General features: G+C 41.5%; 1 protein-coding gene across 2 annotated transcripts in view; it reads right to left on the bottom strand.

Moving 5' to 3' along the window:
* LOC120997237 (cytochrome P450 2C14-like) overlaps positions 1 to 20,070 on the bottom strand; it is a 106,588-nt gene that overhangs the window by 48,005 nt on the left and 38,513 nt on the right. For both annotated transcript variants that reach the window (XM_040427237.1, XM_040427236.1), the window contains exons 5-8: positions 18,163 to 18,323; positions 10,949 to 11,125; positions 9,101 to 9,242; positions 2,927 to 3,111 (exon numbers count right to left, since the gene is read on the bottom strand). In XM_040427237.1, the coding sequence (XP_040283171.1) occupies positions 2,927 to 3,111; positions 9,101 to 9,242; positions 10,949 to 11,125; positions 18,163 to 18,323 (665 nt within the window). The remainder of the gene's footprint in view (positions 1 to 2,926; positions 3,112 to 9,100; positions 9,243 to 10,948; positions 11,126 to 18,162; positions 18,324 to 20,070) is intronic.

Genomic DNA, 20,070 nt, shown 5'->3' with positions numbered 1-20,070 from the left:
GCCAATATTTATAACATTTTCATTTTAGATTAAATAAAACTTCTGTAGCATATAAAAAGGTAAAAAAATTGCATATTAAATATTAAAATCTGTATATTTTTATCTACATGTTTGGTTATCTTATATTCCATCATATCTACTTGTTATTTCACTTCCTGAAATAACAACGACAGATAAAAGGAACGAACATACCCATTATGCGATCCAGCAAAGCCAAGTGGGGTTGATATATATGTGTACACTTACACATAAGCGATGTATTATATAATACCAAAAGCAAACAAGACGAAATGTGTAGTTAAATATACACATATATGTCCACCCTAAATTTATGGTATTGGAATTAATGGATTGCAGATGAGGTGTTCCGATTTGATACAAGGAAAAGCCTTATAAAAACATGCACCCTTGGCTAAAACCGTATCAAGGACACATGATCGGTATAAACCGCAGCAATGACGCCACATTGCCGCAAAGGATTAAATCTGTCCGATTCTGGCTGGAAAATCACAGCAATGACTCAACATTACCGCAAAGTCCTAGACCTGTTTGTTTCTGGGTAGGAATATTAGTGACAGATAACAGTAACTAATTAGAAAGAGCAACATACAACGATTGATATAGTTCCATATATATTCCTATACCATATTCTATTATTCTTTGTATATGGACACATTGATTTTACATATATAAGTATATTGCTTCGGATCCTATTTAAACACTGTCAGTGTATATCCCAATTGTATATATGTAGATAAGGGAAATATGCCTGTTACAACAGCTCTGTTGGTCCTTCAAACACTCCATGCCATGTTTTCAGTATAGCTGAATTAAACCAAGCCGGACTACACCTGTACATTTCTATATAAATTCGACCAGTTTCATGGGAAAATCGACCACTGAGGAAGGAGTCCAGTTAACTCCGAAACGCGTCTGGTGAAGGATAACCCCATGAAACCAAATATACATTGAAGCGCTTCAAGTCGACCAGAAGTAGTGGGATCGGTATCGAAAATCTGGTAGGAAAAAACTTGAAATCAACAGCCGCAGTGACATCTGACCTGCTTGCTTGATAGAGCACCTGTGCAGGAACCAAACTATACAAAACCACTGAGACGGCACTCCTACAATTGATTACCGCAGATCCCTGAAACTACCTCCTGGAAGCTACATCGCAGCCTGTAAGCGTACTACACGTGGGACGCCACGTTAACCGCAGCACAGCCGGCACAAACCTACAGAACTGTAAGCAAAACTAGTGCCGAATGAGTGTATACACAGGCAGAGCGATTTGATATACTGCTAATTTGTAGCAAAAGAAATGTGAGTGACCAAACTACAAGTCCTCACTCCGATCACATTGAAGCTAATTTGTGAACTTTGTTATCTAAATCCTGATCACTACGGACTGTGTCTGAATAGCTTGGATATTAGGTCCGCTGGACAAATATAATACGGACACCTTTTCCCTAGGACCGTGCATATCAATTTATATTTTAGTGTTGCATTTTATTGAGTCTTGCAATTTTATTTATTTTTATAACAATTATAATGTCTATATAGCATGTTTTAGTAAATACTTATGTGTCATAAAATAATTTAAAAAATATTTTACAGAACTGGGTGTTACTTCCCTGTTATCTGACATATGTCCCTCTATACACTGACACTTTGTAATCAGAACTGACAGTTTAAGATGCTGTAGTGTGCTAAATGTAATCTAGAGTAATGTCACCAATACAATATATAAAGCTGTAAATTCCTATTAACAGGCTGTAACCACCACTTCTCATTTGTCACCACTAGATGGTGCTGGTGCATTCCAATATAAAAGGGACAGGCTTGACTTAAGAGAAGAGTAAGAGAAGTGTAGTGTGTTCAGATGTGATGAGAGATGTTATGAGGAGCTGTGCAGTGATGAGAGTCAGATGAAAGTCCACAATGTAGCTACCACTTTAACCCCCTTGGTAGTGGCCAGGCTGAGGTAGTTTGAAGGAGGAAACATCAGAAGCTACCCAGCACAGACCAGAGTAGACTTGGGTATAGAGGAAGTCTAGTGGAGATAGCAACAGTCTCCAGCTTATGGACTCCATATCACTCAGTGACTTGGAGAAGCCTCAAGCAACTGGACACACCATTACAACTAAGCGCAAAGTTGTGTTTTACCACATTCCTCTATGGACCGTGTGGAACTGTTTCTGTTGGCAACCAGTACAAAGAATGGAGCAGAAGTTGTATGCCTGTTAGGGAGAACCGCCCTGTAAATTGCAGAAAGGAAGAAAGATAAAGAGAAGATAGATAAGATTATATTATATCCTAGGAAGTGGACCAGTTGCCCAGTGAGCACAGATAAAGGACTCTAATACCTGCAAATGGAAGTATATTAGTGCCATCAGAACATTGAAGCCTGAAGTACAACAACTGAGCCTGTTACCTGGGATTGCAGCACATCTGAGATCAGAAGTGTATCGGAATACTTCCATGATAACTGAACCTGTACATCTACCTCAAGGCAAATGATTCTCAGTGAATGTTCCAATTATTTATTTAAACAGACTCCTTTTTATTTTCATACCTCATTTTCACCCAAGGGTGCTGTCATCTCGAACCTCAGGGACCCTGGCTTCCCTGCACCTAAAACCCCATACCATCAAGGGCATCTCAACCAACATCCGGCAGGAATCCGGTGCCTTCCTTCCCATCACTAAACACTAGCCCAGGGAGCTGCAGAAACTCAAGTACCAACTTCTACACCCATCAGGTCACCACACTCACACATTGCCCCTGCAGTCCCTGTCTCTGAACCTACCCATTTGAAAAGAGGAATGGCAACACTCCTTTGCTTTTTGCATTTGACCCACTAGCATTCCTCTCTGGCTATGCCAGCTTGGACGTCTCCAACATCAAGCTGAGCATTGTTTCTTACCTTTGGTATAAAATACCCTTGTAATATGACATCTTCAGAAGTTGCATGTGGGAGATTCCCTGGCACAACATCACCAAAGCGTTGAATTTCATGAATGACGGCATCTGTATACGGCATTTGTTTCCTATGCTCCATTTGCGGTTGAGCTGATCCAATCACCCTTTCAATTTCATTTTGTACTTTTTCTGCCAGGAAAGGGATAAAATTTAACTTACTATTTATGTTTATGAATATGAAGTCACCAATTAATCAATCCAGACAAATGTTTCAAAATAGGACAACTGCTGTGATAGAGGGAGGAGGAGCACCATTGAGGAATGCCTCCAGGAAGTAAACAAAAAGTATCACAAATTAAATTAAAATGATGATGCAATGCAAAATACACCATGTACTAGTAACCTGTATAATATTTTGGCCAAATCTTCTTTTTAGTCCCTTGAGGTCACAGCCGTTTTTCATCTTCCCGTCCAGACTATTTTTTGCAAATATGACATGTGTCACTTTATGTGGTAATATCTTTGAAACGCTTTTATTTATCCAAGCCATTCTGAGAATGTTTTTTTCATGATACATTGTACTTCATGACAGTAAATTTGAGTAGATATATTTCACCTTTATGTATAAACAAAATCCACAATTTACCAAAAATTTGTAAAAATTTGCAATTTTCAAAATGTATATTTCTCTGCTTTTAAGACAGATAGTGATACCTCATAAAATAGTTACCGTATAACTTTACATTTTTCATATGCCTACTTTATGTTGACATCATTTTGTAAATGCCATTTTATTGTTTTTGAATGTTAGAAGGTTTAGAATTTTAGAAGCAATTCTAATTCTTAACATCTTAACCCTTTAAGTGTTCCACAAGAATTAATGGAAAATGGAGAGGAAATTTCAAAATTTAACTTTTTTGGGCAGATTTTCCATTTTCATCCATTTTTCCTGGAATACATCAAGGGTTAACAGCCAAACAAAACTCAATATCTATTACCCTGATTTTGCAGACTACAGAAACACCACGAATGTGGTTGCAAACTGCTGTATGGACACACAGCAGGGCGCAAAAGCAAAGGAGCGCCATATAGTTTTTGGAGGACAGATTTTGCTGGACTGGTTTTTAGACACCGTGTCCAGCCCCCCTGATGCACCCCTACTATAGAAACTCCCAAATAGTGACCCCATTTTGGAAACTACAGGATAAGGTGACAGTTTTTTTATACTATTTTGGAGTTCATATTATTTTTGATTGCTCTATATTAAGCTTTTTATGAGGCAAAATAACAAAAAAATGGCTGTTCTAGCACAGGTTTTATTTTTTCTTATTTACAGTGTTCATTTGACAGGTTAGATCATGTGCTATTTTTATAGAGCATGTGGTTACGGACACAACGGTATCAAATATGTCTACTTTTATTTATTTTTGTTTAAGTTTTACATAATAAAGCATTTAAAAAAAATCATGTTTTTGTGTCTCCATTTTCTGAAAGCCAGAATTGTTTCATTTTTCTGCCGATCGTCTTGTGTAGGGGCTTGTTTTTTGCGGGAAGAGTTGATGTTTATATTAGTACAATTTTTTTGTAAATATGATTTTTTGATCATTCAATATTACACTTTATGGGGCAAGAGTTCAACATATGGCTTGGTAAATGGTGTCAAGAGCAAGGATTTGGCTTTGTTTCTCATGATAGCTCTACTTGGAATAGAAAGGAACTGTACAAAAAAGATGGTTTGCATCTTTCTCTCAAAGGAACAAATGTACTTAGTGAACAGCTCCAAGAATTTGCGAAAGAGTATTTAAACTAGGAAGGGGGGGCAAAAGAGTGAAAATAAAAGAGTCCAATTGCCCCCCGAAACAATGCCAGAACAGGTCAGAAGCACAGAGGTTAAGAAATGATAAGCTCAGAGTCCTGTCTACAAATGCTCGCAGTTTAGGTAAAAAAATCAATGAACTTGGGTCAATAATGGCATCTGAGAATGTAGATTTAGTGGCTGTTACGGAGACATGGTTTAATGAAAGAAATGACTGGGACATAACCATACCAGGGTACTCTTTATACAGAAGAGACAGAGAAGGCAAGAAAGGAGGAGGAGTGGCCCTGTATGTGAAAGATAGCATTAAATCTAACCTAATACAAGTTGGTGAGGCCAACATAGAGTCAGTTTGGGTTACGTTGCAGTTTGCTAACCATGCAGTAACTCGTGTAGGTGTGATATATAGACCACCTGGTCAAGTTAAAGAACTAGATGATCTACTAGTTGAAGAAATAGCTAAAATGACAATGAAAGGAGAAGTTATCATTATGGGAGATTTCAATCTTCCAGATATAAACTGGAAAACCAAAATAGCAAGTTCTACCAGGAGTACAGATATTCTAAATTCCCTACTGGGGTTATCTCTACAACAAGTGGTTGAGGAGCCAACCCGGAGGGAGGCCATTTTGGATTTGGTATTCACAAATGGGGATTCGGTATATGATGTCATTGTAGGCGAAACCTTGGGATCTAGTGATCACCAGTCAGTGTGGTTTAAAATAAGAACTGTGAAAGAGTCCCACCACACAAAAACAAAAGTTTTAGATTTTAGAAAAACAGACTTTTCAAAAATGAAATTAGTCATAAATGAGTCCTTATCAGACTGGAACGGATTACATGGAGTCCAGGAGAAATGGGACTACTTAAAAGGTGCATTATTGAAGGCAACAGAAAATTGCATTAGACTCGTCAGTAAAAGCAAAAAAAGGAGGAGACCAATGTGGTACTCAGCAGAAGTGGCCCAAATCATTAAAAATAAAAAGCTAGCATTTTGTAATTATAAAAAAAACCAGAGCAATGAAGATAAGGAAATCTACAAGATTAGGCAGAGAGAGGTCAAGCAAGTTATAAGAACTTCTAAAGCGCAGGCAGAAGAAAAACTAGCTCAGTCTATGAAAAAAGGGGATAAGACATTCTTCAGATATATAAATGAAAAAAGGAAATTAAAACAAGGAATAACTAAATTAAAAACAAAGGACGGAAGGTATGTAGAAGAGAATAAAGGGCTAGCCGACTGCCTTAATGAATACTTCTGTTCAGTTTTTACAAAAGAAAAAGGAGAAGGACCTCCACTAGAAAGAATGACTATTAAATCGTTTGATGCATGTATCTTTACAGAGGAAGATGTTCTAAGTTTGCTGTCTAAGGTGAAGACAGATAAGTCACAGGGGCCTGATGAGATACACCCAAAATTATTAAAAGAGCTTAGTGGTGAGCTGGCAAAACCGTTAACAGATTTATTTAACCAATCATTAGTAACAGGAGTCGTCCCGGAAGATTGGAAATTGGCAAATGTCGTGCCCATTCACAAGAAAGGTAGTAGGGAGGAATCGAGCAACTATAGACCAGTGAGTCTGACATCAATAGTAGGCAAATTAATGGAAACCCTATTAAAGGATAGGATTGTGGAACATCTAAAATCCCATGGATTGCAAGATGAAAAACAACATGGGTTTACTTCAGGGAGATCATGTCAAACAAATCTTATAGATTTTTTTGACTGGGTGAATAAAATAATAGACGGTGGAGGTGCAGTAGACATCGCATATCTAGATTTTAGTAAGGCTTTTGACACTGTCCCACATAGAAGACTTATCAATAAACTGCAGTCATTGAGCATGGACTCCCATATTGTTGAGTGGATTAGGCAGTGGCTGAGTGACAGACAACAGAGGGTTGTAGTCAATGGAGAACATTCAAAACAAGGTAATGTTACCAGTGGGGTTCCACAGGGATCTGTACTGGGACCGATTTTGTTTAATATCTTCATAAGTGATATTGCAAAAGGCCTCGCTGGTAAGGTTTGTCTTTTTGCTGATGACACAAAGATATGTAACAGGATTGATGTTCCTGGAGGGAAACGCCAAATGGAAAAGGATTTAGGAAAACTAGAAGAATGGTCAGAACTCTGGAAACTGAAATTTAATGTGGATAAGTGCAAGATAATGCACCTGGGGCGTAAAAACCCAAGGGCAGAATATAGAATATTTGACACAGTCCTGACCTCAGTATCTGAGGAAAGGGATTTAGGAGTAATTATTTCAGAAGACTTAAAGGTGGGAAGACAATGTAATAGAGCAGCACGAAATGCCAGCAGAATGCTTGGATGTATAGGGAGAGGTATAAGCAGTAGAAAGAGTGAAGTGCTTATGCCGCTGTACAGAACACTGGTGAGACCTCACTTGGAGTATTGTGCTCAGTACTGGAGGCCATATCTCCAGAAGGATATAGATACTCTAGAGAGAGTTCAGAGAAGAGCTACTAAACTAGTACATGGATTGCAGGATAAAACTTACCAGGAAAGGTTAAAGGACCTTAATATGTATAGCTTGGAAGAAAGAAGAGACAGAGGGGATATGATAGAAACTTTTAAATACATAAAGGGAATCAACTCGGTAAAGGAAGAGAGCATATTTAAAAGAAGAAAAACTACCACAAGAGGACACAGTTTTAAATTAGAGGGGCAAAGGTTTAAAAGTAATATAAGGAAGTATTACTTTACTGAGAGAGTAGTGGATGCATGGAATAGCCTTCCTGCAGAAGTGGTAGCTGCAAATACAGTGAAGGGGTTTAAGCATGCATGGGATAGGCATAAGGCCATCCTTTATATAAGATAGGGCCAGGGGCTATCCATAGTATTCAGTATATTGGGCAGACTAGATGGGCCAAATGGTTCTTATCTGCCGACACATTCTATGTTTCTATGTTTCTATGTTTCTAAGGTGTCTAAATAATTGACACAGGTTTTATTTATTTTTTTTTTTATGGAATTCACCTGAGGGGGTAGATCATGTGACATTTTTATAGAGCAGGTTTTTACTGATGCGGCAATACATCTACTTTTTTTAAAAATATATTTCAGTTTTACACATTAAAGCATTTTTGAAAGAAAAATGTTGTTGTGTCCTCACGTTCTGAAAGTCATTTTTTCTTTTTTGGGCGATTGTCTTATGTAGGGGCTCTTTTTTTGCAGGATGAGATTATGTTGATTGGTACTATTTTGGGGTACATATGGCTTTTTGATCGCTTGGCATTACACTTTTTGTGTAAGGGGACAAAAAAAAATAGCTTTTTTGGCAGAGTTTTTTTTTTTTACCGCGCTCACCTGATGGGATGGATTATGTGATATTTTTTATAGAGTCGGTCGTTGTGTTTGCGATGATACTCAATATGTCTGTTTTCCTTTTCATTTCTATTTTTCTTTGCTAATTTTTAGGTGTTTATTATTCTTTAAAAAAAAAATCAGACTTTCTTTTTGTCCCACTCTGGGACTTCAATATTTCGGGGTCTGATCCTGTCTACAATGCATTAGTATTCATCCTGTATAGTAATGCATTGTGTATGAGCACTGGGTATACAGTTGCCTAGGAGACCCAGCCTAATAAGGCTGGATCTCATTGGCTCAGTGGGAGGCAAGCCCTGATGCCTGTGTAAGGCATTGGGCTGCCTTTTCAGCCATCAGGTCCCCGTCACCACAATGCAGGGACCAATAGGGTTGGGGGGAGCCAGAACATACAGCAAGCCCTGTGTATACCACGGACAGCTCTGGCCGTAGCATACATGGGTTAATCCGCTGACAACGCTGTTTACAGCGAAGCTGGAGGATACAGCAGGGGCCGGATATCAGTAATTGCCGGGCCCCTGCATTGATCGCGCAGGTACCGCTCCGGTACGTACTAGAATGTCTTGGGTCTCTAGAACACTGTCGGCCATGACGTACCTAGGGGTTAATCCTTCGATATTGTAAAGCGTTTACTTCTTGTCATAAATATGATTCTTACGTTGAATTTCTAGAGAGAAGAGGAGCACTATTAAGGAACGTCTCCAGGAAGTAAACCAAATGTATCAAAAATAAAATTTTAATAACAATACAACGTAAAACATGCCACGTACTAGTAACCTGTATGTAATTTTTTGGCCCTATCTTCTCTATAATCCGACGATACTGTAAAACTTTTGCAGGGTTTCATAAATATGATTCTTCCTAGTGATGAGCGGCATAGGCAACTTTCCTATTTGTTGCTAGGGATGTTGCTAAATATCCTATTTGCGAATACGAGAATATAGCACTATATTCTAAATATTTGCGAACTCTCGAAGTGGCGATATTCGCAATTAAAATTCAACACTAATTCTTACGTTGAATTTCTGGATATTTCATCATGAATAGAAGTCCCCATCTCAACGTGGTCGATGTGGTCTCTATTCCACCAGCAAACAGGTTTCCAACCAACATAGTCAAGTTTTTATTGTGGAAATACTCAGTGGATTCAGACTTGCCCTGGAAAGCACAAAAGAAAAAAAAAAATCATATTTAATACTGGATGATGTTATAGGGAATCTGTCGGTAGGAAATTCACTTTTATACCAGGCACAATGTCTTGTAGGGTTTGCTCAGCTGAAATAGTACGTATTTTGAATCCATATGCAACAGAGCAGTTAAGTGCATCAGGGGCGGCCACTTTATGCACCCTTGCTCCTGTTTCTTCTGCTAGGTTCTCTCTCTGTTTCCTGATTGACAGGTCCAAATACGATGACTATGCAGGCACTTGGCCCTGTCAATAAAGGAGAGGTATGGGCTGGCAGAGGAAGGAGGAGCAATTGTACACAGGGTGGCTTGAGCCCTCGGTGCACTTAACTGCTCTGTTGCATATGGATTAAAAGTAAATTTGCTCTGTGGCTGGCACAATGTGGCAATGTCATGGCGCCTGCTGAACTACGAGGAAAAGTGCACAGGCCCACGGATCATTCCCTTGCTGAGGGAACAGGTCAGTGCGCTCTTGTGCTCAGCTCAGCAGGCGAGATGCTGTTTCCCTTTCGCGCCTGCTGATAGAAAGAGCAGGATGAGCTCTGTGAGCATTACTTTTTTATTTGATTAAGACCAAAGAGCTTCACTACTGTAAGGAGGACAACAGTACTGTGTGGGGGCACTAAGGGGACATAACTACTGTGTGGGTACAGTAAGGGGGCATGACTACTGTGTGGGGGCACTAAGGGGGCATAACTACTGTGTGGGGGTACTAAGGGGACATGACTACTTTTTGGGGCTGCTAAGGGGGCATAACTACTGTATGGGGCACTAAGGGGCCATAACTACTGCATAGAGGTTCTATGAGATCATCACAACTGTGTGGGTGTGCTATGTGGGCATATATACTATGTGGGGTCAGTAGAGGTAACTGGTTACTGTGTGGAAACACTAATAGGGCATAACTGCTGTGGGGTACTAAATGGAACATAATTACTGTGTTGGGGCATTAAGGAGGCATTAGTACTGTGAAGAGGGCACTGAGGGAGCATAACTACTGAGTGGTCGCACTAACAAGGCATTCTTATTGTGAGGGGGCAGTGAGGGGACATTCTACTATGTGGGGCAGTAATGGAGCATAACTATTGTGTGGTGGTACAAAGGGGGAATAACTACTATGTGAGGGCAGTAGGGGGAGTAGCTAATGTGTTGAGTCACATGGGGGATTGGGAGGGACTTGATGTTTGTAGATAGGTACTTGGTGGAGTTAGTGGTATGGGTTAGTGAAAAAAAAAATCCATATTGTGCTTAGCATGCTGCTGCTGTTGTCCCTTCTTGAATTTTGAACTTTTTGAATTGAACTTTTCATAAGTTGGAGGTGTGCAATAGAAACCCTTGTGCCTCTGTACATCCTCTGTTCGTTAAGAAGTGTCTCAATGAATATTTTTTTGTCCCGCTTTGCATAGCACGGAAAGGTGTGGCTTCTAAGTGAGAACTCCAGATGTCTGTGCACTTGTGAAGATTAGTATTTGTAACTCACGTTCAAAAAATGATCATGTACACCCCACTCTAATGCTACTGACCACGAGGGAGCTTGATTATGGGATCCTGGGTGATAATTTACCTCTACTGGCAAATTCCTGCACCTTAATGAGGAGACCATTCTGATCTTTACTATGTTCAATGTAAACCACTGAAACAAATGCCGGAGTATCAAATTTGGTGGATTTTTCTCATACCTCTTGTTGCTTGGTTAGGAAAGCATCAATAAGGTTCCTCTGGTCATTTACATCCAGTTCTGTCTTCTGTTTTGTAAATGTCACTTTTATGAATTTCTTAAATTCCTTAACGTTCTTAAAAATTGTTCTGTGAGGTCCAGGGAGCCAGTCCATCAGTAATGGAAAACTGTTATACAGCTAAAGACAGAAAGTCATGATCACCAATCACATAAGGAATTTTTGATGATTTATTTGAAACGTTCAAAAAATGATCATGTGAAACAGGTTTTTTTTGCTCCTCTGCTGTCAGCAGATTTGTACCTATGAAAGTGGCTGACCTGTTACATGTGCGCTTGGCCGCTGAAGGCATCTGTGTTGGTCCTACATTCATATGTGCAAATGAAAATGAAGCTTTAATATATGCAAATGAGCCTCTAGGAGCAGGTTGTTGTTACACCTAGAGGCTCCGTTTTCTCTGCAACTGCCACGCCCATTGCACAATCTGGGACTGTCCCGCTGGATCCGGGATGGTTGGGAGGCATGAAAGACTGACTCTGCCCCAAAACCCCCCACCCCCTGTGCTTTGCAAAGGGAGTAAATAAAAGTACTGCCCAGTCTGCCGTCTGACTGCTGGGATACTCATGTTGTATGTGTGGGACTACAAGTTCTAGCTGTACAGTACAATGTTATTGCTGATACACAGAGGATCTACCCCCCTATCTGTTCTTGTGCAATGCTCTGCAGACACTTCTTCACAGACAGAAGAAGAGAACAGAGAAGATAACTCCTTCTGTCTGTCAGCTCTGTGTTTGCAGGGGTGAGGAGGGAGGGAAGATCCTGTGCACAGCATTTGTCTCTTCAGCTCCTGAAGAATAGGAAACCCTGCAGCTGCTCAGTACCTGAGGCACAGCCTCCAACCCTGAGTCTGTGCTGCTTATGTGCTTTAACTGCAGACTGTCAGCTTTAATTTGAGGGTATTTACATCCAAATCAGGTGAACGGTGTAGGAATTACAACAGTTTGCATATGTGCCTCCCTCTTGTTAAGGGACCAAAAGTAATGGGACAGAATAAAATCATAAATCAAACTTTCACTTTTTAATACTTGGTTGCAAATCCTTTGCAGTCAATTACAGCCTGAAGTCTGGAACGCATAGACATCCCTAGATGCTGGGTTTCATCCCTGGTGATGCTCTGCTAGGCCTCTACTGCAACTGGCTTTAGTTCTTGCTTGCTCTTGGGGCATTTTCCCTTCAGTTTTGTCTTCAGCAAGTGAAATGCATGCTCAATAGGATTCAGGTAAGGTGATTGACTTGGCCATTGCATAACATTCCACTTCTTTCCCTTAAAAAAACTCTTTGGTTCCTTTGAAGTATGCTTTGGGTCATTGTTCATCTGCACTGTGAAGCGCTGTCCAATGAGTTCTGAAGCATTTGGCTGAATATGAGCAGATAATATTGCCCGAAACACTTTAGAATTCATACTGCTGCTTTTGTCAGCAGTCACATCATCAATAAATACAAGAGAACCAGTTCCATTGGCAGCCATACATGCCAACGCCATAACACTACCACCACCATGCTTCACTGATGAGGTGGTATGCTTAGGATCATGAGTTCCTTTGCTTCTCCATACTCTTCTCTTCCCATCACTCTGGTACAAGTTGATCTTGGTCTCATCTGTCCATAGGATGTTGTTCCAGAACTGTGAAGGCTTTTTTAGATGTTGTTTGGCAAACTCTAATCTGGCCTTCCTGTTTTTGAGGCTCACCAATGGTTTACATCTTGTGGTGAACCCTCTGTATTCACTCTGGTGAAGTCTTCTCTTGATTGTTGACTTTGACACACATACACCTACCTCCTGGAGAGTGTTCTTGATCTGGAAAGCTGTTGTGAAGGGTGGTTTCTTCACCAGGGAAAGAATTCTTCGGTCATCCACCACAGTTGTTTTCCGTGGTCTTCCGGGTCTTTTGGTGTTGCTGAGCTCACCGGTGTGTTCCTTCTTTTTAAGAATGTGCCAAACAGTTGTTTTGGCCACGCCTAATGTTTTTGCTATCTCTCTGATGGGTTTGTTTAGTTTTTTTCAGCCTAATGATGGCTTGCTTCACTGATAGTGACAGCTCTTTGGATCTTATCTTGAGAGATGACCGCAACAGATTCCAAATGCAAATAGCACACTTAAAAATTAACTCTGGACCTTTCATCTGCTCATTGTGGAACATGGCCATGGAACAGCTGAGAAGCCAATTGTCCCATTACTTTTGGTTCCTTAACAAGTGGGAGGCACATATGCAAACTGTTGTAATTCCTACACCGTTCACCTGATTTGGATGTGCATACCCTCAAATTAAAGCTGACAGTCTGCAGTTAAAGCACATCTTGTTCGTTTCATTTCAAATCCATTGTGGTGGTGTATAGAGCCAAAAATGTAATTATCACAGGCAGGAGAATACACAGTTTTACACAATGTCTTCAGTCCTGGAGACAATTGGGAAGTAATCCAATTTATCTCCAAGGGCAGAGGCAAAACTCAATTAGCCACATGGTAGCAAAAGACAATAAAAGACATAAGAATATTTAACTGTGCAGCTATTGCATAAAACATAGACATTTAACATATCCCCAGATAGCTCAGGTCTGAGTGCATTCAATTATTAGGTGAATGGCACTCAGACTACACAAACAAAGTTCAATTGCCATGGAGCCAAATTCTTTCACATAGTCTTTGAAGGGGAAAATCAAGCGTTTCAACATGGGGTCATAGTCGGAAGCAGGCGGGCAAACAGGCTTCTCCAATGCAATGTGGCGAGATTGGTCTCGTCACATCTCTCCCCTTTTCCAAACAGACTAACAGGGTATCTGACTTCCTGCCAGTCAGTGCCCTTGTTAGTCCAGCAGCCCACGCACAAAACAGAAACAGCAGTACAGCCCACCCACAATAAAGGGTTACTACACCTGAGCAAGGGAGAAACCTGTCCATGTCCATGTGTCTCACTACGGCTGTGTGGGGGACAGGTAGATTGCCTTGGTGGGTTGCTGAGTGGGCAGAGACCAGTGGTACTTTGCCCTGGTGCCAGCGCTACCATGGAAGAAGCCTGGTTGGAGCCTGGTTGTTGGAGGGGGAGACCGACTGTCTCCCCTTTAGTTACACAGCTCTGCTGCTGGAGGGGGAGACTGACTGTCTCTGTCACCGCCAGCTCTGTGAGAAGGTCTGTTAGACGTTCTTCGCTAGCTCTTGCATGACGTTCTTTGTTTTGGTTTCACTTTGTCATCTCCTTTCCTTCTCCCAGCTGTCACCTATTTGCACTGATTGTCTCCCTTTATATTCCCTCCCATACTGCCTCACTTTGCGGTTTATACTTCTTCCTGGATGAGTTGTTCACTTCTGGATACTGCTTCTCCTGATTCCTCAGATAAGTCTGTTTCCTTTATTTGTGTTTCCTTGCTGGCTTGATTGTAGGTGACTCTGACTCTGTACGTATTAAGTGCAGGGAGCCGGTGGTCGTGTCCCCTCACTATTATAGGGTTTTCAGGTGTCACATAGTATAAGGTACGTGGACATGCAATTGTCTACCATGAAGACCTTTGCATGGGCATAGCAGTCAGGGAGAGCTCTAGGGGTTTTATCGGGCGCACCCATATGCTCCTTAGTTTGGGATCAAGCCAGTCGGATGTTTATTTATAAGTTCCAGCTTTCTGCAATACCATCCGTGACAGTCTCCCCTTTAGATACACAGCTCTGCTGCTGGAGGGGGAGACCGACTGTCTCCCCTTTGGCTAAACAGCCCTTTTGCTGGGGGACAGGACCGACTGTCCCTACCCCCTGTGCTGTAAGTGCAGAGACCACGGTCCCATCTGCACTGTTGTGGGGCTTACTGTCTCCCTGTCTCCCTGTTACGTTAAGCTGCCGCTGGGGAGAGGGGGTAACAATCTCCTCTCCCATACATACTTCTAGCCGCTGGCGAGGGAGGGCGACCGACCGTCTCCTCTCCCAATACAGTGTCCTGCTGCTGGGGAAAGGAGACTGGACTTTCTATTACCTGCTGGACACTCTGCCGCTGGGGTCTGAGGACAAAGCTCTCCTCTCCCAATAAAACACTCTGCTGCTGGGGGACAGGACCGACTGTCTCTGCCCCCTGTAACTCAGCCTGCCGCTGGGGAATGGAGACTGGGCTCCCAATTCCCAATAAATCACATTGCCACTGGGGAGAGGGGGTAGCAAGCTCCTCTCCCATACATACTTCCAGCCTCTGGGGAGGGAGACCAACTGTCTCCGCTCCCAATACAGTGTCCTGTTGCTGGGGAAAGGAGACTGGGCTCTCTATTCCCTGTAGGACACTCTGCCTCTGGGGGACAGGACCGACTGTCTCTGCCCCCTGTAACTCAGCCTGCCACCTGACGGGGCTCCCAATTCCCTGTAGGACCGGTGGAGAGACCTCGGTCCCACCTCCACCGGCCACCTGGGGTTCTTCCCAGTAAACATCCACAATATCCTCCCAGCTGAAGGGCTCTGGACCTGGGTCTGACACTCTGCTTTCTCGCTGAGCCATCTTACTGGAGTGGAACAGCTGTTGGTAGTCCTGTTCCAGCTCCATCTCCCGGGTCACCAGGTGGACCAGGTCTTGCTCCATTTTGTGAGTGTCGTCCCAGTCATACCTGCTCTCCCGCCACTCAAAGAGGTCCCTGAACCGGGCTTGTGTAGGGCTCCCAAACTCTGGTTCTAAAAAAGTCTCCCATAACAAGCCAGGACCATCCAACTCCTCTCCCTCTGGCTTGTCATGCTCGGCTGTCCAGGGCAGGTACTGTGCTCCATACCACCAGAGCACCTGGTAGGCATCTTCCAGCCACATCTCCTGCCATACTAAGTGTTCCAGTTCCTTCACCCATTCCTCCAGGGGCTGCTCTCCCAGGAAGTGCATCCGCAGGGCTACTCGCTTCCGCAACCGCTGGTCTTCCTTGGGGAACCTCCCGACCTGCTCGTACTCCTCCATACTAGTGATGAGCGGGGGGTGCCATATTCGATTTTGCGATATTTCGCGAATATTCGATTGAATATTCATGTTATATTCGTCGAAATTGAATATTCGTAATTATTTAATTTATCGCGAATAATATGCGATTTAATTAATCGCGTATTGCGATTTTTCTTTTGACAGTATAAGGCAACGTTCCTATGACTAATTGACTATGGCTAGGCTAATATGTGTATTTTATGAATATTCTTAATATTGCTCTAACTTTCGTCTTTTAGAATATTCGTAATATTCTAAAAGACGAAGTTAGAGCAATATTACGAATTTTCATAAAATACACATATAGATTGTAATTTAGCTAATATAGTGCTATAATCCTTTTTTTTTTCTCTAATTTTTTTTGCCTCTTCTGAACTTCAGTTTTGGAAAATATTGTACACTATTAAAAAAATTACTATAGCAGTATATTAGCTAAATTACAATCTATATGTGTATTCTTAATATTGCTCTAACTTCGTCTTTTAGAATATTACGAATATTATAAAAGACGAAGTTAGAGCAATATTAAGAATATTCGTAAAATACACATATAGATTGTAATTTAGCTAATATACTGATATAGTAATTTTTTTAATAGTGTACATATTTTCCAAAACTGAAGTTCAGAAGAGGCCAAAAAAAATTGACAAAAAAAAAGGATTATAGCACTATATTAGCTAAATTACAATCTATGTGTATTTTACGAATATTCCTAATATTGCTCTAACTTCGTCTTTTAGAATATTCGTAATATTCTAAAAGACGAAGTTAGAGCAATAATATTCCACTTTGGCATACTGCTCCCCGACAAGCGTCCCCGTCACCATGGGAACGCCTGTGGGTTAGAATATACCATCGGATCTGAGGTTTTACGATCTCAGGGAAAACTCAGATCCGATGGTATTTTCTAACCCACAGGCATTCCCATGGTGACGGGGACACTTGTCGGGGAGGTGTATGCTGAAGTTGATTATAACGATTTTGTCATGCGCTCGGGCACACGTATTAACCATTATGATTTTTCTGTTGTAATATTCGTGAACTCGAATATTATAACCAAGATTATTGGTTTAGATTAGAATAGGACGAATATTCTAAAATCGAATATACAGCAATATATTATTTATTTAGAATATTCGTCATATTTAGTCTATCTAAAAACGTGATTCCTTCCAGCTTCAATTCAGTTGCTTGTGGGCCAATGGCTCATTGACCCACAAGCAAGAAGCAGGGAGGAATCATATTTTCAGATAAAAAAAATAAAAAATATGAATATTCGATTTCGCGAATATATGGAACTATATTCAAAATATTCGCGAAATCTCTAAGTTGCGATATTCGAGATAAAAATTTGTTATTCAAATATTCACGCTCAACACTACTCCATACCGAGTGCCTGGTACCAGATGCCTTTCCTTATTGCATCTCGGTCATCCATGACACCCTCATCGTATTCCACTGCTGGTTCCATTCTGGTGCTGTCAGGGTCGCTGTACTAGGGCATGTGTTGCCCTCAAATTGTAAAATTCATGGAATGGTGTCTCCTGTAGCTATCCTTCTGGCTGTGGGAACGATCCCGCCGCTTGCCACCAATTGTAACGGCACCCCGTGCATGAAAGGGGTTAAAACCATTTAGGCGATCTTCTCCTTCCAGAGCTACAGGCACAGCTACTTACAGAACACCAAACTCCCGAACGGCATACAAGGGAATGCTCCAAACTCCGAATGGAACCTCACGAATAGCTGCTAGCAGACGAATAGGAAACGCACCCAAGCGGCTTACACTCCTAGCAATCAGTCTCTAACAGCATACAGTGAATCCCCCCAAGAACCAGACCAAGCTCTGTGCTGATGGTAAAGCAGTGGACAGCCATAGCTGTGTGTTTATTGTTCTTATATGCACATTCTTAAATTATTAGGTGAATGGCACTCAGACTACACGAATACAGTTCAATTGCCATGGAGCCAAATTCTTTCACATAGTCTTTGCAGGGGAAAATCAAGTGTTTCAACATGAGGCCATAGTCTAAAGGAAGCAGGCGGGCAACCAGGCTTCTCCAATGCAATGTGGCGAGATTGGTCTCGTCACAAAGACTATTTAGAAAGAAGCTCAATTTTGCATTTGGAAGGGTCAAAAGAAAAACCTGTTGGCCAAATGAACTTTCAGTCAACTGCCATCTGATGTGTATGGCCAGCCTTACTATCCCACTTATAATTCTGACTTACCCTGACCCATGGGCTTCCGAGGAGTCGTACATTTTCATTAATTATAGCCATAAGTTTTAATATAGTCGGATCCTCATAGTCAAATCTATGACCGAGTAGTAGACACACAATTATGTTGGCTACTGCGGCATTAATACAGGTCAAATTATCAAATGGCTTCCCTGAAAAAATATAAAAAATACAGTTTTTTAAAATGAAAAGTCAAATTTCTATACAAATTTTTCTTGTGTATCACAAAAAAAAGTAAAAATCCTCATTAAATGTTACTATTCTCTATGGGCTTAGGCTTAAGGCTTGTTCACATCCGCCATATGTCTGCCACTTAAGTCATAATCAACCACATATTCCATGGCAGATATCTCTAACTTTGAATGCCAAGGACAATCTCACTATTAAATGTGGTTAAATGGAGCTAATCTGCGAGTGGACACCTGCCGTGGTTTACAGCGACGTCCATACGGACAACAAGCCGTCACAAGTAGGGTTGAGCGAACCTGAACTGTAAAGTTCGGGTTCGTACCGAACTTTAGGATTTTTGGACCCCGGACCCGAACATTTCCGTAAAAGTTTGGGTTCGGGTTCGGTGTTCGGCGCTTTCTTGGCGCTTTTTGAAAGGCTGCACAGCAGCCAATCAACAAGCGTCATACTACTTGCCCCAAAAGGCCATCACAGCCATGCCTACTATTGGCATGGCTGTGATTGGCCAACTGCAGCATGTGACCCAGCCTCTATTTAAGCTGGAGTCACGTAGCGCCGCCCGTCACTCTGCTTGGATTAGTGTAGGGATAGGCTGCAGCTGCTGTGAGGGAGAGATCAGGGAGGAATCTTATGAGGAACTGCTTCTTTACTCAGCGATCTACAGCAAATGTGTTTTGTGGGTGCAGTGCACAATTGTTTTAAGCCTGCCCTGAGCCAACTACTACTGAAAACAAACTTTTTTTCCTTCAGTTAGTCAATATCAATACATAATCGGCAGCCATTTTATGCAACGATAGTGCACCAGCACAGGATATCTGCATGTCTGCAAGTCCAGAAATACTTCTTTGAGACACTGGGGTTAAAAAAAAAACTTTGTTTCATATAGTGCACATCTAGGATTATCGCTGCATAAGTGACTGTGAAATTGAGGCCAGAAATACGGGTTTCTCATACTGGGGCATACTGGGGTGAAAAAAAAATCTTCTGTTTCATATAGTGCACATCTAGGATTATAGGTGCATAAGTGAGTCACATTTAGGCCAGAAATACGGCTTTTGCTTACTGGGGTTAAAAAAAACCTCTGATATACTGCACATCTGGGATTAGAGGTGCATAAATTACTGTGAAATTTAGGCCACAAATACAGCTTTTGCTTACTGGGGTTAAAAAAACCTCTGATATACTGCACATCTGGGATTAGAGGTGCATAAGTTACTGTGAAATTTAGGCCAGAAATACGGCTTTTGCTTACTGGGGTTAAAAAACCCTCTGATATACTGCACATCTGGGATTAGAGGTGCATAAGTTACTGTGAAATTTAGGCCACAAATACCGCTGTCATATAGAGTTAAAAAAATAATAATTTTGTGCAATACCCTATATCAGGGTTTTTATTGGCAGTTAATTATTTTTAACAGACTTAACCACTTTTTACTTTGCTTGGTGAACGCTGACTATGAGGCAAACATCTAATAAGGGACGCGGTCATGGTCGTGGTGGTGGTGTTGATGGAGCAGGGAGAGGACGTGTCCGTTGTGACACAGCTACACGTCCTACTGAGCCTACTACCTCAGGTCCCAGTAGCCGCCAGAATCTACAGCAATATTTGGTCGGGCATAATGCCGTTCTTAGGATGGTAAGGCCTGAGCAAGTACAGGTGCTAGTCGATTGGGTGGCCGACAGTGGATCCAGCAGGTTCACATTATCTCC

Source organism: Bufo bufo, chromosome 4 (assembly GCF_905171765.1).
Source record: "Bufo bufo chromosome 4, aBufBuf1.1, whole genome shotgun sequence".
NCBI lineage: Eukaryota > Metazoa > Chordata > Amphibia > Anura > Bufonidae > Bufo > Bufo bufo.
This window is presented reverse-complemented; position numbering and strand designations above follow the sequence as displayed.